Below are 23,463 nucleotides of genomic sequence, written 5' to 3' on the forward strand. Positions count from 1 at the left end.
CAAAGCCCAAGCCTGGTGGTAGGTTGGTATTGGAAACAGCTTTTGCAGCAATACACTGAATGTGTTCTGGGGGAGATTCTCAGGTTCAGGGTCTGCTCAGAGGTTTTAATTTGCATGGCTTTAGTGGGAGCAGTTTAGTTTAAATCAGAATAGTAGGCTGAGTAGAACATTTGGGTGTATTTGCTGTCTGAGGAGTCAAGGGTTTTGTACAGACTTTAGAATTGAAAAAACAAAAAGCATGTTAAAATGTGCATGGTTTGACTTTTTCCCTTCCCTGTAAAGTTTGTTTTGCATGATTTATTAGTAGGGGAATAAGACCAGAGAAAGACAGCAGTGTGAAGGCCTGCATGTAGCTGCAATGATATAAAATACTGCAGAGGAAGAAATGTTGACTTAAGCATCAAAGTTTGTAAAGGCAGAATTCTAATCTCCAGGGATATTTACCCCAAATACCACTCCTGCAGAGTGTGCAGAGTTGAAGCCACTTGTATGTGCAATAAGAAGATTGCAGGTGGAGTTGAATTTTTCTGTTAGCCTCTCTTGGAGAATTGCCATTCATATTACTCATATTAAAAATACTTCAATTTTGTATCTCTGGGTAGCTCTTGGGGGTTTTAGACAAAGGAAGAGATATTCTGTATGTGTGTCTTCAGTGTGAAATTCCTTAGAAGACAGGGTTCTTATTCCAGGCCTTGGATCATCTGCCAGACTTCTAACTAAAACCTGATTTTTCTTCCTCTGGACTTTTAAAAAGTGCATCTGTGATTGTTCCTGATCCATACAGACCAGTTGTGATTTACAGAGGTTGTTACTGACCCATACACATCAATTTTAGTTTACAGTCAGTTTTCCCACTTTTCTAAAGTTGTGTTCTGCACTTTTTCAGGTGAAACTTCAGCATTTGGATCTAATTAGGTAGCAGCACCTAAAAAGCCTTTTAAATTTTTTTCCTCCTCCATCTTAGGTGCTGATTCAACTTGCAACTGTAAAATGTTTGCTGACTCAGTTATTTGCTTTACCTATCTGTAATGGTAGGTTTTGGTTTTTTGTTTTTTTGTTTTTTTTACCCTGTGCTCTACTTTCTCCACTAAGTCATTATATAACTTCAATATGCAGTCAAAACATGAAGCTTTTAACATGAAAAATGCAGTAGATGTTACTCAGTTGTCATCAGCTGCTTGAATGGGTTTTTATGGGAATGGGAGTTTTTTTATAAGTGAAATCCAACAGCAGTGTATAGCCAGAATTTGATTCTGACCCTCTGAGCATGGTAATTTTATTTAGATAAGAAAAGTTGGTGGTTTTTTTTTTCATTGGGGTTTTTGTTTGCTTGTGTTGGTTGGTTGTTTTTGTTGAGGGCTTTTTTTTTTTTGTTTGTTTGCTTGGGGTTTTTCTATATCTACAAAGTTTCAGAAAGGCATTTCTTTAAAGTAGTGCTTTACCTAGCTTAAACATAATCCAAACAATGCATGCTTGCAGCGAATCAGATGTGCTAAAAGTGTTTGGAGTCTGTCAGAACAAGGAGCAGAGCTCTCCAACAGCTAACCCTGAGTTAAGCAGGTGGTGTCTCTTGTTCTCTGGACCACACTACACCAAGCTACAGAATTGTCACTCTTCCTGTCAGTACCATGCAGTGATGCTCTAGAAACCAAAGCTTTTCCTGAACTGGAGGATGTATTTTTGCAATGCCAAGATACTTTCAGAATCTCTAAATGAGGAGCCAGATATGTTCTGAATTAGCCCATGTAGCCACACTGATTACATGTGCTTGTCTTGTCATGGGCAGAGACACACCCTTGGCATCAGGTGGTTCTTTCTGTTGCTATTAAAAAGCCCAACCCAGCTAAACAAACTTTGCTTAACCACTCTATTTTAACCTGATTAACTCCATGTCACTACAGGGAGCGTGGCATTTTCAACAAGGCCAGTCATCTCCGTCTCAGTTTTGTTCTTTTGTGGTTTCTATTTACTCTGACCTTCCATTCTGCTCTTTCCTATCTGCTTCTGGAGTTGGGCTTTGTGTGGACAGAAGGTAGATTCAGTATATACTAAAAGGAGGAATATGCATAAACAGCATGTGGCATGGTTTGCGTGTTGTGGATTGTCGGAATAGCTCTGTGCCAATTCATCAACAATAATTTGTGCATATTAATCTATTTGGATGCATTTAATTCCATTGGCAGTTAGCCTGCTCCTTAAGTTATTAATTTGTGAAATCTGTTTTGAGGAAGGGTAAAAACTTGTAGGCAGCATATGGTGTGATATTGGGGGGAAAGGACGGCTGGGGGTGTGAATTTTATTTTGTCAGTTTAGTGGGAGTACCTCTTGTTCTTTAAAGATGCCATCTGCACAGGATTCTCACTGTGAGTCTTGTGCTTCTGTGCAGATCGTGCAAGATCTCACTGAGCTTTTAAGTTTGGCTGCTTTGGGGGAGGGCAAAGAGAATATTTTATTCTGTGCCACCTTTTCAAGTATTTTTATTTTTTTGTATAGAGGCTTTTTACTTTGCCATCAAGTTGCCATATAAAAATACACTGAAGGATCTGTAACTTAACTAGCTTTTAAAGGCCAGTTGTCATAATGCTGCATATTGATCATTCATTTGTTTTGACAAACACAGTTCCTGTTCTTTGCCTGCTACTGTGGTTTTTGTTGGTGTGTTTTTGATGTGAGGAGTCTCCTATCTTTTCCCTGACCTTCCTGTAGTTATCAGATTAATCAATATTTTCGTGCTCTGATTCATAGGACTTTAATGCCTTGAACTGTGCTTTGCAGGGTGTATGAGACAGCAGCTCCTATTTTTTATGTGGTTGCTTTAGGAGCTTCTCCATCTCTTAATTGAATGTCTTTAAATCCATTCAGCTCTGTATGCCTCAGTGTAGCACGAGCACCACCATTGTAAGGGGTCTGGCTTCATTGTTCAGCTGAGGTATTTTTTGCAGTGCATAGATCTGTATGCACCACTTCATGTCATGTCTTCTGCTCCTTGCACACAGGCACCTTTTTGTTGCTGCTTTTTGATTCTCTATTTCTTGACGTGATGTACACTTGGAGTGCATTTTGTTTCACCTTTTCTCTTCCAGCCAATTGATCTGTGCATGTTTCAGGGATCAGGTAATCAAATCTACTCTAAGTATCAAAGCATTATGTGTTCTATTTCCAGTGCTATATAGGAAAGATGTTTTCTTCTACTACGTGTTCTGAAAACGTGAGATCCAGATTGTCCGTATGCCATCCCCAGTGTGCTCCCTTGCGTCAGCCATTGGAACAGGCTGCCCAGGGATGTCATGGACTCACCATCCCTGGAGGTGTTCAAAGACTATCTAGATGTGGCACTTCAGGACATGGTTCAGTGGGCATGTTAGTGTTGGGTTGATGGTTGGACTCAGTCATCTTAGCAGTCTTTTCCAACTTTAATGATTCTGTGATTCTAAGAGAGTCTGACAGAGGCTACATCAGGTTGAAGCACAACAGACAAAATTTGTTCAGTTCAATCTGATATGCCAAGATAAGAATTTGGGGGATGGAGGGTTTGGTACAAGTTCTGCTGCAGAATTTGATGTCTTTTTCAGTCTTATTCATTTCAGCTGAGATAATCAAATGGAGCGAAATGGTTGCCATCGATGATTACATGCTGTATAGCTTCTGGTTTTGAGAACACGATGCACTGGTTTCTTCTTGAGACACCTGAGAGAGAAAAACAATTTTGTGGTGCAGATGGTCAGTAAAAATGCTAAAGATAAGAAATTAGGGATATAAAACCTCACATCTTCTGTACTTCTGAAGAAAATAGAAACTGACCTTTATTTACAGAGTGCTCACAGGTCTTCTTCTTGCTAGGTAGGTGGCTTACCAAGAGGTTCAAAACTAATCTTGTCTATTGCAGAGATCCTTGGCTTTAGCTCCCCTTTCTCCTCCTGCCTCACATTTATTTTAAGCTTGAGCTTGGCTATTGGTGACATTAAATTCATAGAGAAGCCTATTACAGTTAGAAACATTTCCAAATCAGTTTTTAGGTGTAGATTTAACTACATTGCCTTAGTTTAGGAAAAGGCCCTTTCTTGGCCTTTAAAAAGAAATTAAATAAAATCCAGGTTATTCTTAACTCTTCTACTACTAGGCAGCTCTAGCAGGAAGAACAATTCCATTTTCACAGCCTGTCCTGGAGAAAATTGCTCCTGGAATTTTTTTTTTTTAAATCCTACCCACCCCTTCTGGATTTGTCACATGAAACTTCACAAGGTTTTATCAGGATTCTTGTCATGCTCTGCAGCTGCAAGACAGCAAAATATTTACTCTAGAGGGAAATACTTGTATTCTGATCTTTTCCTTCTTACTCTAAGCGTAATTAATTTGGGAACACGTTAGCTAGACTTGCCCCACAGAAGGCTTTTGTCTAATTGATCTTTTCCTCCTTGGGGGAACGTGGTTCATGCCATACCCACTGAAGTGCACAGCAATTTCCAGTGGAGAAAAGCAGTGATACTGCAGTATCTTGGACAAGGAGCCTTTGTGTAAAGCTATTGCTATTTGAAGTATTAAAAAGAAATTATTTGAAAGCAGAAGCTCTAATACTGCTAGTAGAGGAGCTTATCTGGCAATTCCATAGTGCATGTGCATCTTCTGTGTTGATGTTGTTGCAGTTCTTAAACTCTGCATGAATTTATTTGCTGAAATGACACTGGAACACTTCAGAATACAAGTGCATCAGGGGATATTGCAGCATCTCATCACTGAAAAGTTTTAAGAACAATTCAGAAACACATGCCAGGAATAATACAGGTAGCTGGAATTCTGCTCTGAGGTAGAGGGGTAGACCAGGTGATTTCTCAAGATATTTCACAGCTGTTTCCTGTGATTTCAGTGGAAGATTGAGTGCACTTCTCAGTGAGTGGTGTTTGACCAAACCACTTTGTTTTGCTTTGGAAACATGTTTCTTAATTTAAATTCACATTTAATACTCGCAGGCCCTTGTCTTGCTAGAAACAGCTTCTGTATTTACACAAGCTATATGAAATATTAACCTCAGGAGGTTTGTTTGTTTGCATTGCCAGATATTTTAGGAATGCTGACTCATTGTACCAGGCCAAGGGTGTGCACACATGAGCCACTTACCATCATATCAGAAGGATGAGAGCTTAGAGGGCACGGGGCGCTCCTATCTTGTCTGTGTGCTTGATCTTAATGCAAGTGTACAGTTACTGCAAAGTAAATGGCAGGCTGGAACTTCACAGCCTGCCTTGCTGTGCCCACACCATTCAGAGAGCTCACTTGCCTTGTTTGAAGTGCCTTAAGCCTAGAGAAACAGACATAAAAAAAAAGTGTTCTTGGTCAGTGCTCTCCTTGTACACCACAGAGCTCATAACATACTCCCAGTTAAATGAAATCGTGAGGAGTGTGCCCTGAAGCAAAGACTGGAAGCTCCTCTGGGCTGTGAAATTGTTCATGGTTTGGCATCATTACTGTGAACTGGTTCAAAGCTTTTAAGTGCAGTAGAGAGAGTACTTTGTGTTTGGCATACTGTGTACGCCCAGGAGTCATTGTCTGGCTTGAGGGCTCTCTTTAATCTGCGAAATAACAATACAAAATGCCACACTTTTTGTGTTTGCTCACGCTCTTGGTAACTTGTTTGATCTCTTTTGAATGGCATCAAGTTTTGTCAGGGGAGGTTTAGGTTGGACATTAGGAAAATCTATACTGAAAGGCCTACCAGAGTAGAACAGGCTGCCCAGGGAAGTGGCTGAATCACCATCCCTGGAGGTATTTAAAAGTCATCTAGATATGGTATTCAAGGATGTGGTGTAGTAGTGACCCTGGTAATAGTTAGATAGTGGTTGGACTTGATGATCTTGAAAATAATTTCCAACCATAGTGATTCTGTGATTGTTCGCTCCAAGGATGTCACTTGCCCTTAGGTTCTCACAACAATAGGTGTCCAAGTAGGATGTGTGGAAAGGCTGCTCTGCTGCTCTGAGGAAGAATCTATAGTAAAGCTTCTTTGGTAGTCATTGCTTAGAAATGGGTGTTTTTCTCCTAGATCTGGCAGTCAAGGGTAACATTCACGGAATCTTATCTCCATGTCTGGCTGATTATTTCTATGTCATTACTAGAAGTTCTTTATTTAGATAAGCTACAAACATGTATCTCCTATGCTGAGCCTTTGGTCCAGTGCTGTTTAAATGTTGTGATTGCTTTTCCTTGGAGGGTAGCACACGACAGGGGGACACTGCAGAGCTCCTCCAGAACTGACTTAGAGCTCTGCTGATGGCTGCAGGCTTGACATTTTTCCTGATACACCCTGAAATACCAGATCCAGGCCATCTCTTTGCCTTATCCCATTACTTTTTGCATTGCTGAAGTGACTGAACATGATGCATGGAGCCACAAATGCAAATGCTCATACGCAGAATACCTACACAGTCTAAAAATGACCTTGAGGACAGCCAGCAGCCTTGATTCTAGCAGCAGCTGTTACCTGTCCTCTGTCCCTTCCTGAGTGGCAGCAGGACAGTTAATTTTGGTTTCTAGAGCTGTGTGGTAGGAATAGGCCTACAGGCATTAGGGCCATTGCTGTTCTGCTACCTAACCTCTGGCTTTTGGACCAGCTCCCTGTGCTGAAAGTTTGTTAGAGTAGAGGGGATCTGAGGACTGGTTCTCTGAGACAGAGACCAACAGTTCTTGCACCCCTCCATCGTTCTGTCACTGGCTTTTCATTCTGACCTGCCATGAACTGTGTGAACCTGCTCAAACAAGTCAAAGACTTGTCACTGTTTGCAAGTGAAGAATTCATCCTCTCAAGGTGAGACTTATTTTTTCTGTCTGATGGGCAAGGTGAACCATTTCACTGTGGAATCAAGCAGATGCCAGCTCAGTGCTAGGGGAACAACCCTTTTGGCATTGGAGAGCTGTTAAAATGGGCTTAGCTGTTGTGTGAAGATGCTCTCAGCTTTTCCCTCCCTGTCAGAGCTGATTCCTGTGTTTTGCATCATGCTGCAGTACTATCAATCTGGATGTGTGAGCAGTCATGGGATAAAAAAGTGGAGGGGGTGTCACACACCTTTTCTGAGTCAGGGTCAATGTGCTGGGGCATTCCTGATGGCTGACATCGCTGCTTTTGGAATCACTCCAGTAACTGGGAGTCCAAAACTCCCTTGTTGCAATGTTTTCTAACTGTGAGACAATTATTTTTAATATCTAATTAAATTTCAATTCTTGTGAGCTGAGTCTTTTTTTTTATTATAGCTTTGGTAGGCCACAAGAGTTAATTACAGTCCTCTTTGCAGTGACCTGTAACACGCTTGAAAATTGTCATCCTGGCTGTTCTTCCATCAGCACTATCTCTTTTAATTAATTAACTCAACCAGTGGTTTCTTCAGTTGTTTCTCCAGTCTCAAATATTAATGTCATGCAAATTTTCAGTCATATCCTTCTCCCTAGTTTGCATACCTCTCCTTTAAAATAGATGCTCAATTCCAGACATCAGGCAGATGAGATTTTCCTGTCACCAGGGCAGAATAATTTCCTCCCAGAATTTCTCATGTTCCTCTTAAGTGCCAGAATGCTGTTTTAAGTTGTTCAGGTTGAGCTGCTGTAGCCATTGCTCCTTACTTTGTCCACTTAATTGCTCTTGTTTCCTACTTCACAATTGGTTTTATTGAATTAAATTGATTTCAGATAGTTTCTCCCATTTAACTTGCTGCTGAATTATTATTCTGTCTTCCAATTACCCCTGCACCACCTTGATGTACTTTGTCCCTTCTATAAGTATATATTCTGTCAGTATTTATGTCATGTCACTGAAGCCATTGAATAAAAATAGTGAATGGAATCAATTCCTCGTTAAGGAGGAGGGCTGGGGACAAACTAATTGCTGGGAAAACATTATTGGTGTCTTGATCCATGCTAAGCCAATGCAAATTCAGCTGAGGCTCAGAGCAGCAGGAACGTGCACAGTCTATAAACACTCCCCACACCTTCACCTGGTGCTGTGCCCCCCAAGGGAAAGAGCCTTCCAAGAAGGACTGGGGAATGCACTGCAGAGGCACTGAATCTGCTTACATAAAGAATGTAACCATGTTTGCTTGGGCTGGACTACCTTAATCCTGCCTGTACAGGACAAGTGCTGTTGTTTCTACCTCGTGGTGTGGATGAACTTGATCACTCTTATAGAAAAGCCGGAAAATCTCTACTGCTGAGCAGATGCTGCCACCATTGCCATGCATGTGTCCTACCAAATTGATGTGGATAGGAACCTGCATCGTTTTGGGGGTATATTAAGGGAGAAAAAAGGTAAAACCAATGGTAATCTTAAGATAAAAAAGGATGAATCTCAAAAGTCTCCTGTGAACGTTGGTATCGTTCCAGAACTGCACACAAATGTGCCAGAAATTACCAAAAATGAGAGTTGGAGTTGTCATGTGAACCTAAATAAAGCACTTGAGCGTGTGTTTGCGTGGTGCATTGAAGTCATAACACTCAAGGTGAGATTCTTCTTGCAGGCAGCAAAACTGGGAAAGAGGAACTGACATGTTTGGTGGCTGGGAATCACTTGGTAAACTGAAACCTGGGGAACTGACTCTCTTAAAAAAAAGAAACAAACAAAAAAACCCCAAACAACCCCAACAACCAACTCTTGGCCAGTAATGAGTATGTTAAAAATAATCAGGTGTCAGAGCATGTAGTTAAGGTCACCACTTTGCATTCAGTGCATGGGATAGAGGAATTCCACTTACTCTGTTCAGAAGTGACGTGCTAAAACAACTTTCTGGGTTTGGGTGATTCATCCATCTAAACAGTCTTTGTCTCCTGGTGCCAACGACACATAGAGGGAAGAACAGTTACTATATTCTGGTTCTTTCACAGCTGATGATTTAGCTCTCTGTGGGTTGTTCATGGTGTATATTTCTTTCCTCCAGTGTAGCATCTTTGGTAGCTGGGCATGAGCATTTTCAACTGGAAACAGACTCGAGGTCAATTTTCTTTCATACACACAAGCAAACTTTTTTTTTGCTATTGAGTAATCTGTTATTTCCTTACTAATGGAAAAACTGTGGTCATCAGAATTCTTTTGCCAGAAATGGGAAGGTTGAAGATGGGTTTTCAATTAGAATGCAAATATTTCTGTTTGGGGTTGTTTTTTTTCTCTAAGATACACTTTTCTTTTTTCCCCTCTTGCAGAAAGCCTTTTTTGATTTAATTGCCTTTGTGTCTGTGTAGAGGTGGGTGAGCTCAGAATTTATGGTTCAATGCATAATGCAGTGTTACCTAAAATAGTCCTATAATTTATTTTCTCTCCATTAACACTTATTCTTTATAGTCTTCTACTGACTGGTTCTGTTTTCAGTTCGACGTTCTAAATTAGTTTTCTCTATTTTCTTCTGTTAGTTTCTCAGAAAGGGTAGGGTGGGGAGGAACATGCCAACATGAGATCAATATGTGTAAGGAAAAAAACTCAAATCTCATTATTCTTGTGTGTTTGGATAGGACAAGCAGTGGCAAAAAAAAATTCCAGGTAACTTTACTTTGTTCTAAACCCAGTGCTCTCCAGAATGGCCTTAATTGATGGTTCCCCAAAATGATAGGAGGGCAGGTCAGAAGCTAAAGATTTTCTTCAAGATGTGTGTCTGTTAGGGCTTCTGGATGAAATGGGCTGGATTGAATTCCTCCCAGTGACAAATAAAAATACTTGTTTGTAATTGAAACAGGGAAAAGAAATCCAGATTTATATACCAGCATTATTTAAATAGTCTCCTCTGTCATCCTTCCAACCTCCCACAGCTGCAGGATTCACCATGGCCTATGAATCGTGATGCACAAACATAGAAATGATATTTAATAAGTGTTTTTTGATAATGGAATGATAGGATATAGGAAAACATTAATATATAAAATACAACCTCTGTAGAAAAAGTGAAAACCTCTGACAAATCCCATGCTGTGTTTGCTGAAGGTAGGGATCTTGTATTGTTAAGTTAGTTTTAAGATCATGTGATTGAAATCATAGAATGGTTTGGCTTGAAAGGGACCTCCAAAGGTCATCTAGTCTAACTCCCCTGTGGTCAGCAGGAGGATCCTCCACTAGATCAGGCTGCTCAGAGCCCTGTTGAGCCTGACCTTGAAGATCTCCAGGGATGGGTCCTCAACTACCTCCCTGAGCATCCTGTTGCAGTGTTCCACCTCCATCATAATAAAGGACACATTCCTAACATCCAGTCTAAATCTCCTCTAACTTAAAACCATTGCTGCTCATCCTCTCACTGCAGGCCTTTGCAAACAGTCCCTCTGCAGCCTTCTTGTAGCTCCTTTAGGTACTGGCAGGCTGCTATTGGGTCTCCCTGGAGCCTTCTCCAGGCTGAACAACTCCAGCTCCCTCAGCCTGTCCTTGTAGCAGAGGTGTGCCAGCCTCCTGATCATTTCCATGGCCCTCCTCTGGACCCTCCCTCAGGTCCATATCCTTCATGTGTTGAGGGTTCCAGAGCTGGATGCAGCACTCCAGGTGAGATCTATGCAGAGCAGATGCTTTCATTTAACTTGCTTGCAGCAGAAGCTTATGGAGCTTTTTCTTAAGTTCTTGTCAAGATAATTTAAAATCCAAGTGTGTCATCACTAAGTTGGTAAAAAATACCTTTGAAATGCATTTCTAGCACATTCAACTCAAGTATTCCTGCCCCTACAGGTGCCAGTAGGTTTCATGCAGGTACTGGGAAAGGAGTGGTGGGGAATGAATTCACCAGAACCCCGTGGTTGTTACTTATATAACTCAGATGATGATCACCAGTGCCACACTTTGTTTTGCATTTTCTGTGTAGACTTGTAATTTCACATACCTGCAGACTGCTGCTCTCTGAAATGAGTATTTTTCTCTTGAGAATAATTGCTAATGGAGTTAGTGACAGCAAAAGGATGCTGCTTCTGGCATGAGTGGCCTGGCTGGGGCCAGTGTCTGTAACAGATCCATCCTGGTGCTGTGTGTTCTGGTCTGTACCTGAAACGTGAGAGCTGGGAGAGAATTTGGGTTAAGAAATAGGTAGGGTGGCTCTCCCTTGAAATTCCTTCTCAGAAAGATGCTCTCAAAAGATGCTGCAGTTCTTGTGGCATGAACACAGGATGGAAATCCAAAACTGTTCTAGAAACCTTCCTTGCCATGCTATTTGTTTCCACAGGTTGTGGTGAACTCTCTTTAAATATTTCAGTGTGTGCTTCCTCAGCTCACACTGACTTCTGATGCCGTCTGATGGAGCTTCAGGGGAAACATCAACACTAGATGGGAAACTGGGAGTGTTGGGGGCAGGGGACCAAAAACATCTCTTTAGGTGTTGCCAGCCTGTGTTTAATGTAAGAATGATCTCAAGCTGGCTGTGCTTTAGTGCATTTGAATGGTTTCCTGATTGCCTCACAGAGTTGCATTATGTAGTGACCTATGTTCTTGCTTCCAGAACCTTCATTCAAATAAATCCCAGGTTTCTGTGTGGTAATATGTGTTCAGACTGGTTTGTCTCCTGCCTTTCCCATCCCAGCATGAAGCCTGGGTTTAGAGGCAAACAGAACTGCTTCCAGGAGAGCAAGATTAGGCACCTAGTTGTTTTTTCTGTATTTATATTCATGTGTGGTCCTTTCATTTCCCCTTTTCCCCACCTTTAATAAGCTGTACAGTTGCATTTCACAGAGAAGTGGAATTTCCTTATCTTGCTTTGGTTTTTTCATCTCACCTGTGTGGGTGGACTTGCAGAACCAGTGTTCTAGATCTCTCTGCATCACAGCAAGAGTTGTTGCCGAGTATTGCAGATCCATTACTCTGAGCACTTGAAAAAACAGAACCTGTTACTGGAAGAAGATTGAAGAACCAAAGCTGACAAAGGTAAGCTAGCAGTCTAGAATGCAGTTTTTAAAACTAAATACAGAAAGTATTTCCCAGATAGGTTTGCCTATCCTCAGGGCATAGCAGAAGGAGATTTGTTGCTGCTTTACTTAACACTCTGCCTGTCCAGCTTGTGCCAGAATGAGAACAGTGATTGTACACCATGCATGAGGATTAAAGGACGTTTTCCTTTTTTTATAATGATGCAGTACACAACAATGTCAGCAGTATCAGTGTATTCCAATCTTTACATCAGAAGCAGAACAGTGCTTTTCTCCTAACTACATTTAGCACAAAAGCACACATCTGTGTATAGAATGTATTATCTCACTGCTTACTCCTGCTCTGCTTCATGCTGTTATCTTTAGTTCTGGTTTTTATGAACTGTTTCTGAAATGAGCAAAAGTCTGCAAAGCACCACAGCTTTGTTGCTGGTAGTAGGCCTTGTTGGTAGTCCTTAGCCCACTCCTCTGTACAAATACTGCCCACTGATTAGATGCTAGTGGAGATAACTGCTGATGCTAGCAAAAGTGGACCAGCAGAGCTGGGGGTTGGTTTATTTATGACCCACATCTTGTAGTGCTGACTACTCCAGTTAAATATCTCCAAGCTTTAATGGGGAGGGAATGGGTGTGGCAGGCAAGTTTTTACATTCTTAGTATTTTATTACTCAGAAATGCTCTCCAGGCTTTTCGTTTTTTTCTTTCCAACAAAACTTCCATCCCACATTCCCCATCCCCTCTTCCTGCCCCCCCAAAAAAAAAAGTTAAGCACAAGAGAATGTGTTGTTGTGCTGATTTCTATCAAGTCTTCAGGTTACATACATCAAATATTGATGTTTCCAAGATTAGGCAGTACCTTAGCTGTAGTTCAGTGCATCATACCTGCTGCTTTTCGAATATCAGCCTAAGAGGCAGCGTAGCAGCTGCAGTCATTGCTCCCTCAAGGATAAGACTGATGTATGCTCCTTTATGTGTTTCCCTTTTCAGCCAAGTAAGTTCTCATGTTTTGCTACACTCCATTTTCTGACTTTTATTAGGGTTTGGAGTATTCACATGGAGTATTCACATTTCAGCCTTGTCTGTTTTGCAGGTTGCTTTGTCTGGGTTCATTCACGTCAAGCCGTAGTGCATGAAGCACTCCATTTATACTCACCAACACCTGACACCAAAAGACCAAGCAAGCAGAATAAACCCAGAGAGCCTTCTGACTACCTCTAACTAGTCTTCTGGTGGCAACTTTGAGGAAGATTTGATTCTTGTGGTCACAGGGAAAGAAAGAAGGTCCAGCCACAGGCATGTAATAAATGATGCTTAATAAATGATTCCCAAAAGCTGCCTTTATGTGTTTGCTTTGTGATTGCTCAATTAGGTACTGGAAAGAAAAGTTGCAGGGTGAGTCTCTAGATTCGTGACTGGTTTTGTACTAGTCTTCTCTGCACTCTGCAGGCTGACTTGGAATTCTGGTGCTAACCAGAGGAGCCAAGTTTTCCACAGAGAAATAGGGACTGCTTCTCAGAATACCCTGGTGCAGCACAGGCATATCCAGGAAACCTTCAGCCTTCTGTTTGCACAGTCTGTCATTTAAATAAAACCAGTAAGTTTGACATGGGAAATTCAGGAGAGAGGCAGACAAGAGAGAATGACCAAACCTTTTTTCACCTGCACAGCAAGAACACCTTTCTGTTGTGACACTATGTGTAGAATTGGGCCTGAAGCAGGATTGTGTACCAAGGTGAAGCATCACACCATATTTCAAGCTGCTACAACAAATTAATTGTTTAACACTTTGCTACTGAGCATTTCCATCGTTGCCTGCCAGCATGAAAATAAAGCAAATAATCTCAGAAAGCTTTCTGCCCAGGTAGAAGTTACCATAATATAATGAGAAACTTTGTCCTGGACTGTGAGTGAACAGAAGCAACAGGAAGCTGTTGGAAGGAGGATGGTGTTGAATGTAGGTACAGGAAAAAATAATGTTGGAGGGTTGTGTGTCCATGGCCTAGAGCTCTGTATGCAGTTCAAGCTGATGTAGTGCCGTTTCTCCCTGGTAACATAGCAACTGGGCCACACCTCCTCCTGCTGAAAGATGCTAAAGAGCCCTTTGAGCACTATCTGGTGTACTGCAAGGGAACTGCATCAGTTTTAATTACCACAGCGTTGCCAGCTGATACCCTTTTTTTAACCTCAGAACAGCAAGGAAAGGAAAGTCTTCATTTTCTGTCAAGTAACCCATTTTTTTCCTTCTTTTGTGTAGCAATCAAATTTACATTGCAAAAGGGACTATGTTAATTTGAGATTAATATCAGAGTTGTGTCTAGCAGTGCATTTTATCTTGTTCCAAAGTAAGTTTTTGATGAAAGATAAGCATTCTGGTCCACCTGATGCACTTCTCCTTTAGCACTTCTGTATGGTGAGATTATGTTGACGTGATGGAAGAGTACTGAAGGATTTTGAGCATGTTTTTCTTTTCGCTTAGACTTTGCAAATGACTGAAAAGCTTTCCCCACTCCTAACCTCTCTCCTGTTGTGCAACAAAAGAGCTTTCCTTTAAGCATCTTGGTTTCCAAGCACAAGAAATCGTCTGTGGGCATTACTGAACGTTTGATTTAAGGTGTGATGAATCCTCTTATGCCAAGTTGAATTTTTGGATGTATGTTGTAGATGAATGTTTAACGTAGCTTAAAATGAGTGTGGAACCAGTATTGTTCAGAGTTTCTCTTTTAAGGTTGTTTTGTTTGGATCTTGGGGTTCATACAAAAAAAGGAAAAGGATATGCCAGGTCTGCACTGGATGTCACAGCCTGACTTTTTGTCAGGGCTGGGCTTTTTACTGTCTGTCTTAGAGAGATGGTCATTACATTATAACAGTAAAAAAACCTTGTTCTGGCTTCATGACCTGCATGAGGGAAACTTGAAATTTCTGAACACTTCTTTATTGATTTCTTTAAATGTGCTGGTTTTGCTGTGGTTGACACTGCACTTTGGTATCATCCTGGGGAGGGGGCATGTTTTGGTGGTGTCTGGCAAAAACAGCCGTTGCAAAATAATGCTATTGGTGGTGGTGTACTTCTGAGCTTTCTTTTTTTTTCTGAGAATTCAAAACCAGAAATCCTGGTGTAGTTCAAGAAGCATGACTGGAGTACATCAAAACCAATAGCCCACCTAAAACAATATAAAACTGTACTTGGAGCTGTGCATATACAGTAAATCTGTGGCAACATTGTGAAAACTAAATAAAAATGCAAATCTTCCGGTTTTTAACTCGATAATGCTTATGCATCCCCTCCCCCTTCTGTCTTTATAGGTCTACGAGGGCTAATCAATCTTGGGAACACATGTTTTATGAACTGTATTGTCCAGGCACTTACCCACACTCCACTGCTGCGAGATTTCTTCCTCTCCGACAGGCACAAATGTGAAATGCAAAGCCCCAGCTCATGTCTGGTCTGTGAAATGTCTACGCTTTTTCAGGAGGTGAGTGATGCTTGCCCCAGTGGCATTGCCTTTCCACACCTGCTGGCTGTGTTTCTTACCCCAGAAAGGATTGTGTTCAATTTGCAAACATAAAGGGGATGCAAATTACATTTCCCCTCAAGGTGTGGCAAAACAGAGCGGTAAAGACTGAGTGAGACCCTGCTGTAAAAAATCCAGCTGCTGGAAAGGAAACTACTGGCCTGTTCTTAAAGTCACCCTTGTTTAGGCAAAGCTGATGCTGGAAATAATTACAGTGCTGCCTGCTCTTCTGAGACTGATCTGTAAGACTTTAGTCTTAAAGCTGAACATGTGCTTTAATTAAAGGTGTAAGTTGTAACTGGAAAATATGTCACAGGCTCTTTGGGTGATAATGGGAGTGAGAATAATGCAGGAGCGTGTAGTCTTGTCTCTAAGGCACTGGGTTATGTAGGTCTACGTAAAGATTTTAAAGATCTTGATTCAGTGCTTTCTAACAAGAAGTATCTTCACTCTCTCATTCCTTATGTGGGAACCCATTAAGGACCAGGAGGAAACGGAAAAGTGAATGTGTTGGAACAGTTTATACCTTCCATGTATGACCTGCTCTTCTTCCTCCTTCTTACTCAGGTGTCTGGCTCTGCAGTGTGCCTTTCTCTGTAGGTTTAGTCTGTGCTCTGAGACAGGCACAATCTTTTCCTTAATAACTTAATTCCTTAGTAAAGTCAAAGAGCTCTATTAACTTAGTTCCACATCTGTAACGTAAGGACTATGGCTAAGGCTTGGGCTTCTTCTAGTTTTAAGATGAGTCTTCAAAAACAAAGACTGTGCGTTTCCCTCAGTGATAAATCTGCTTTCTTGGTAAGTAAAGAAAAACCAAAACACCAAGTCCCAATCAAAGCCGACCAACCCAAAGCTCTAGCACATGCTGTCACGGAGCATTTAAGACAGCTGGAGATGTCTATACGCAGAGCACATCTTCTGTGTGTGTGCTGTCAGGGAAGACCAACCTAAAATAGCTTTATCTTCTGATTTTCAATTTGGTTTTACTTCTGTGCCTTTTCCACCAGAGATTATTCTTTCTGGTCGTTGCAGGTGAGTTAAATGTATATAGAAGATAAAAGTCTCCTGTAACCATTCCCAGTGCAGAGTTGTTTTCTGCTCACACTCGGTGCTCACCTGAATTTCCAATCTTTCATGGTGCTTATCAGTCATTAGTTGAATGTTACAGTTCTTGTTTTTTAATTCATTTTTCAGTTATTCCTGAGTCTGTCAGGAAAGGAGGTGAAAACAAAAGGCAGGCATAGCAATAGGGAGCAGCTGTGGAATTACTGAAACCAGATGTGCAGTTAAATAGGAAAATACCACTGTGCCTAGATAAAAATTAATCAGTCCTGGTATAGAAACAGCAGTTTCTGGACTTTCTTACTAGAGAAACCTATTTGTATATTTTAAAATACAGGTACTATTATAATCTTGATACTCTTTTATCAGATTGTGGTGTGGGCTTATTCTGATGAGTATCACCACATTCTGTTTACACATATGCATGTTAAAAAAATCCTTTGGGAAAGAGGCAATGGGTCTTACGTTACAGATTGAGGGGCTGGAGGAAAGATCAAGACTGATCTTTGTTTCTATTTTTGTATGTGGAGCCCTGTTGGTGGCTTGGGATGCTTTTTGCTAGACCAGGTACTAGCCCATAAAAGGTTGTTGTCTGAAATGGGGTTTATTTAAATGCAGCATTCACGTTAGTTTGGAATCAAGTTTAATTTCACCCAAAACTTTGGGAATCTCAAAAGCCTTCATTTTCCCCAATCAACATTCATGCCTTGCCAGAGTGAACATTCTGCAGCATGAGGGTATATGAGCGAGGGAAGAGCCATATCCGTGAGATCAGCCTGTGAACATAGGAGTACAGTGATCTCTGTCCTTATTTCCCATTGAAATGCTTCAGCTCTCTGCTGTGGGAGGACAACAAAAAGTGACTCAACCACCTTGAAGTAAAACTTGAGTTAGTCCTCCACAAACAAAACTGTAATGTCTGTAACCAGCTCAGTCTATTTTAGCTTACAGGCAGTAAATACCAAGTTATGTTTATAGCTCTGTCAGCACTCATTGTAAAATTCTGCTTCCCAGTGAGTTTCAGTTTCTCCACACTCAGAATTAAACCCAAAATCTTGTGTTTTTTGGAGCAGGCTGGGTATCTTTCATGTCCCAACTTTAGGAAGATTCCCATGCTGTCATTGTGGAGACAAGGTCTGAATGAGGGAAATCTAACCAGTGGAGGTCTCAGTGCTGTAGCTGAGGGTTCTTTGGTAATTGAATTATTGAGGAACCTTTGATTCAGGTTCTGGCTTGTTCTTAGGCAGTGCTCCCCTCTGGGATTACCTGATGCAGTTATCCCAAGGCATCTTACCCAGTGACAAACGATCAGGGCAAGGGTTAAATTCATCTCCCCTCCACCCTTCTTTTCTGGAGGTGTGATCTTGGACAAATGGAATGCCAGGGAATCTGGTGAAAGCCTGCCTGTAAGAAGTCTCCAGGAGAAAAAGAGACTGTTTTGAACATTAAATGAAATTTACTGTACATAAAGAAGCAAGCTTTGCTCCTTAAATAGAAGACACTTGTACTTTGTTGTTAAGATCATTTCATTATATAGTTTGTGTGATTTCTCATTGGTAAATAGGAAACAACAAAGTTCTTCCACCTTTGAAGTAGGTTGGTGTTGAGTCATGAGTATCAGATAATTCTCAGAGTTGAGGGTTTTTTCCCTTGCAGTTTTTCTTACAAGTATGCAAAAAAAAAATCTTTGTTTGTTTTAAAAAGTATCTGTCTGCCTCAACATTCTCATTTGTGCTACTTAAAACCTAGTTTTCAATAGAATCATGGCATGAATTACACTGCATAGGAAAAGGAATGCAAAGGATTTGAGCATAACATATAGTAGTGGAACTGGATGGAGGTAAGATAGAACACACAAAAATCTGTTCATTGAGCCTTTTGGCTGATAAGGTTTGTGCACTACTTTTTACCTACTGGTATTTGTGTTTCAGTTTTGCTTCACCATGAAAGTGAATTTCAAGATGGTCCACACCCTCAAGTGTTTATCTAAATCCCACACAGAATATCCATTCAGGGTGCAGGATTAGCAGATCTCTATCTCTCTATTCTGTGACTGGAGTAGCAAGAATACCTGGGAATAGAGAAGAGTGCCATGCATCCACTTGGATTTAAAGACCAAAGCCTTCTTTATTCCCATCATTACTCATCCTCATGAACCTATCAAAGTGCACAGCACAACTATGGGGAGAGTTGAGAAGTGAGGAGAAAAAGGAAAAATATGATGATGATGATTTATGGCTTTGATATGTTAGGGTGGTATACTGCTGAAATGCCTTGTGTAGAGTAAGCTACAACAAAGGTACATGGGAGGAAAATTAATTAAGGCTCTTTACATAGGGAGAGGTCTTGCAGTTTGTCATGGAAAAGTTTGTGCCAACAGTAAAATCTTTTAAGTGTAGAACTTAGGAAGTACACTCAAGCAAAATGACTTCTTGAAGCATTGCTCTTTGTTGGGAGCTCTCCAATAGGTGTTCTTTTATCCTGCTCAGCACATGTGTTACCCATTCCTTTAGCACCTGTAAAGTCATTTAAAATCCAAATTGAGAATGAATTTCTACAGGGAGCTTTTAGCTTCTCAAAATGGACTGGAGGCTGACACGGGACTTATGCCTATAAATTCTTGATTATAGAGCTGGGAGGCCATTTAATTGATCATTTGCAGGGTAGATCAGATGTCTCTGTTCACATAGTTGGGAAAATGTGGGGGTGTGTGCTTTTGGTGGAAGGAGGAGAGAAGGAAGGTCAGAAGTGTGTGGTGGTGAGGGTCTTGGTTTTGTTTTGGACTTTAAAAGCTGGCTGCATCTGTATCTTTTTGGCAACAATGCAAAATAGAAAGCCTAGAAGCCTTTAAATCCCTTACAGCTTCTTTCTTTTAGAATCCAAGAGCAAGTGTTTTAAGTGCAAAAATAAAAAATTACTTTTTCTTGGGTTGTAAAAACAAAGGCTTTGAATCCTGCTTTGGTTTTTATTTTTTCCTGGACCAGCAATTAAACAGTGGCATTACCAAACATTTTCAAATCACTTAAACTTAATTCTGTTCAATATAAACAAACTGATGCTGCAGAACTGAAAACAAATTTAAAGGACAATCTATTTAAATTATGTTTGGGAAAAATCATGCCATTGGAGTGTTTTAAAAGAGATTTGTAAACACACTGGTATTTCTATTTCATGTGATTTAATGAACAGGTTTGTGTAATTGAATAAGACTTTATATGGAGGTTTGGGGTTTGTTTTTTTTTTTTTGTTTTTTTTGCTTTCTGTGAGCTGGAACAGCTCTGATAGGTTGTACTTCCCAGCAGCAAGGAAATGACAGAGATGGGATGGATTATACCTTCCAGTTAAAATACTGCTGTTGAATGTGCTCAGATTTCTGTTGTTTCATTTTTGTTTTATTAGAATAGCAAAGTTCCCCCCTCCCACCTCCCCATGTATATTCACCACATTCTTACTAGGGATGTTTCTCATTTCTGTGTGATAATAGCTAATAATTTGATAAAGCTTCTTGTTAGATTTTTCCTAATCCTAATGAAGCACTAGAGAATGTAAAATCTGCTGGCAGATCTAGTGTCTGCAGTGGAGTAATTACAGAGAGTGCTGTTGGTTAAAATGACCAGAGAGAGCTCTGGGACTAATTGTAAGGAGTGACAGAAGAGAGAAGTTTTATTGCTGCAGTTCCCTGAATTATGTTGAGCAGCAGCTGCGTCAGCAGATTTCAATTACCCTACGACTGCTCCAGTCCCCTGGTGTCATTCTTGTTGGCATCAGAGTTAACTATTGATCTGTTTATTTATGGAAGCATCTTGTGGTGTTTGGCTGCAGAGGTTTATTTTTTGTTGTTGTTGTCATTCAGAGCTTGCAATAAACAAATTCCTTTGCAAGGAAATATATTAAAACCATTTAGAAACCCCCAAAATTTGAGGGCTTGAGGTGATTGTGCAACCTTTTGCCTACCTGTCCTACAGTATGTTTTATCTTGGCAGGTTTGTAGCACAGTGCCTGTGCTTGCACTGATATAAAGTGCTTGGAGACTGGGCAGGGAGAATCTGCTTCCCAATGAGAGTGAGAAATTATATACTGCTGGGGTTTGAAATCCTATTTTTGTGCTGTGTATTTGCTACATACTGTCCCCTGTTTGGGAAGAGTAACTGAAAATTAACCATCTCCCATCTTGGCAAAATGTAATTGTGGTGTTGCAGGCACCCTTTACTGGCAAATAACTTTTCCAAAGGTTAGGGAAAAAGTAAAATGACTTTGAAATTTTCACTTCTTAAAAATAAAATGTTGCTTTGTTAAATGCAACCTGAAGGCCAAGTGAATTAACTTTTCTGGGCCTGGCTCCCTGCAGGGCCACCACAAGCATCACTGCTTGGTTTTGGAACTGCTATCACTGTGCCAGGGGTTCTTGAACATACCCAGCAGTCAGCTAGCTCAGGAATGGACTGCTGGCTTTCAGATTCTGGATGCCAGAATTGGCAGAGCCCAAGTGAGGGCTCAGGAAGAAGAAAGTAGAAGAGTTGCAGCAGTAGCAATTGGATAGAAAGAGGGTGAAGGAAAGAGCTGAACCTCCACCCAGGGAAATGCAGACCCTTAGTTCTTGTTTGTTTATTTTTAAGGTGGGACCTGGCTGGGTTTTTTATTAAAACCAAACAAACAATCAAGACTTGTGTATTTCTGTCAGCATTTGCCTGTCCTCCCCTTCTGTGCTGCTGTACCTCCTCAGCTGTGTCACCACTCAGCAGTGGGGTTTCACATCATGCTTTTCTTGATGGAATAATTTGCCTGTGCACTCTAACATGCTTCTGGCAAAATCAGCTGAGGTAATTTCAGTCACTGCTGTAGCCACCTCATCACATTCTGACTGAAGCAGATTAAGAAGCAGATGCAGGAGCTGGTCCAGGACCATATCTCTGGGCAGTGACACCCTGCAGGAGCAGTAATGGGCAGCAGACTTTGGGGAGAGGTAAATGAAGTGGTACCTTCAGCTCTGCAAGTGGCTGTGCTGAACAAAGTTGTTTCCAAAGCCTTGTGCTGTTACAGCTCTACAGTGAATGGTCAATGCTGAAGCATGAGGCTGCTATCCTGCTTGTAAATTTTTCCACAAGCCAGAACTGTGCACATACAGAGACTTACCATGGCTTGGTTCTGGGGCTGGCTGACAGCTGGCATCTAATATTCTCATCTTCAGTGTTTGCTTTCATTTTAGGAGGCATGTAATTTGTGAATGTAGTTACTGATCTCTTGCAAATGAAGGCATTTCCACCCCCACTGACTAGCTTAATAGAAGCCAGTGGAATCAGTAAGGGCTGCTCAAGTGTTGTTTGGCCTCCACTTCTTTTATGTTAGGCTAATCCATCACTAAAAATGAAGGACTTTCAAGGGAGAAAACTGAGGTGCTCAGTTCTGACATGACTTCAGCAGTCAGTGACAAAAGGCTATCTGTGTATGTTGTTATTAAGGCTATTAGAATGAAATGGTTTAAATCTGACTAATTGCACTCATTTAATTTTTTTTTTTAAATAATTAAATGCACTGAGGCTGTGTAACTTGTTAACAGTCATGTCCTTTTCTTTGCTTTGAGCAGTTTTACTCTGGGCACCGATCTCCTCACATTCCATATAGGTTATTGCACCTGGTATGGACTCACGCACGGCATTTAGCAGGGTACGAGCAACAAGATGCACACGAGTTCCTCATTGCTGCATTAGATGTGCTACACAGACACTGCAAAGGTAAGGCTTGTACTGACTCTTCAATCAACAAGGAATATTGGATCAAAAAGGAGGTAGAACAATCTCTTCTTAAATCGAGTGAAGTGTCTTCCAGTACAGCAGTCTTAGCAAATTGCTTTAAAACTGGTAGGCTCAAAGAAAAAAAGATGTGTAAATAAATAAGTAAACTGTTATGTTAAGCAATAACATTAGGTAAACACTAATAACAACCTGATAAGTAAACTATAAATACTTGGGCACAAACAGAAAGTTCCATCTAAACGTAAGGAGGAACTTTCTCACTTTGAGGGTGACGGAGCACTTGGAACAGGCTGCTTAGAGAGGAGTCTCCATCTCTGGAATCATTCAAGACCCAAGTGGACACTATCCTGTGCAACCTGCTCTGGATGAATCTGCTCTGGCAGGGGAGCGGACTAGATGATCTTCAGAGGTCACTTCCTACTCCTTGTCATTCTGTGATTGCCACTGTTGACAGTTACCTAGAGTCAGAAGCAGACAAGCCTGTACATCATTTGAATTACCATCATGTTCTCTTACTGGTTGTGAGTCACTATCTTTTCTTTTAAATTGCCATTTTAATTCTATTTATACTTGAGGTAGTTAGAACTCTTACTCAGTGTGTCATGGGACTGATGAAAATAACATAGGGGAGGCTGTGGCTGTTCTGCTTAAACATTATTCTACTGTATTTATGATGTCCAATTGCTCACAGAAACGTGAATAAGAAGCAAGTGGTATTTGGTTGTGGTGTCTTCATTAGTCTGTATATAAAAATACATAATTGTACAATACAGTAAAAATATTCAGGAGCCTGCTTTTGGAGAATGAAGTACCTAAGTCTTGAACTGATTTGGTAGTATCATATCAAGTTATGTATTTGATGTTAGTAACTGAACTGAAATTTCCCCAGTCTGCCAATGTTTGGTGTAGCTGCAGTTGGTTAAGCACAGAGAGGTTTACTGTTCTTGTAAGGGAGAAATTGTAATGGTTCATACTAGTGAAACAAACAAACCATAGTCACTTTAGTCACTAAAAATAAGCTTTCAAAGCACTCAACTTTCATGTAGTGCTCTCAGAAAAGGTGCTTAGAGGTTAGTTTTTTGGCTTACCAGAGGACTGTCAAAGGGAAGGCTGCTACTGCTTCTTCGAAATGTTTTGGAATCTTGCTTTCATCTTTGAGATTGTAGCAGGTGTGCTTGTTGAGACTCATAATAGGTGTCCTCCAAGAGAGTCTTCTCCAAAAAGAGTGCTTCTAAGGACAGGAGTAGAGAGAACAGTTCTTTTGTAATTATGTCATT

The 23,463-nt window shown here is 40.8% G+C and overlaps 1 protein-coding gene across 2 annotated transcripts in view; it reads left to right on the forward strand.

The window, feature by feature from the left end:
* The window catches only part of USP22 (ubiquitin specific peptidase 22), a 105,705-nt gene that overhangs the window by 60,346 nt on the left and 21,896 nt on the right, over window positions 1–23,463 (forward strand). For both annotated transcript variants that reach the window (XM_054390943.1, XM_054390944.1), the window contains 2 exons: window positions 15,163–15,332; window positions 22,018–22,165. In XM_054390943.1, the coding sequence (XP_054246918.1) occupies window positions 15,163–15,332; window positions 22,018–22,165 (318 nt within the window). The remainder of the gene's footprint in view (window positions 1–15,162; window positions 15,333–22,017; window positions 22,166–23,463) is intronic.

The sequence above is a fragment of the Indicator indicator genome, chromosome 22, assembly GCF_027791375.1.
Source record: "Indicator indicator isolate 239-I01 chromosome 22, UM_Iind_1.1, whole genome shotgun sequence".
NCBI classification, from domain to species: Eukaryota; Metazoa; Chordata; class Aves; order Piciformes; family Indicatoridae; genus Indicator; species Indicator indicator.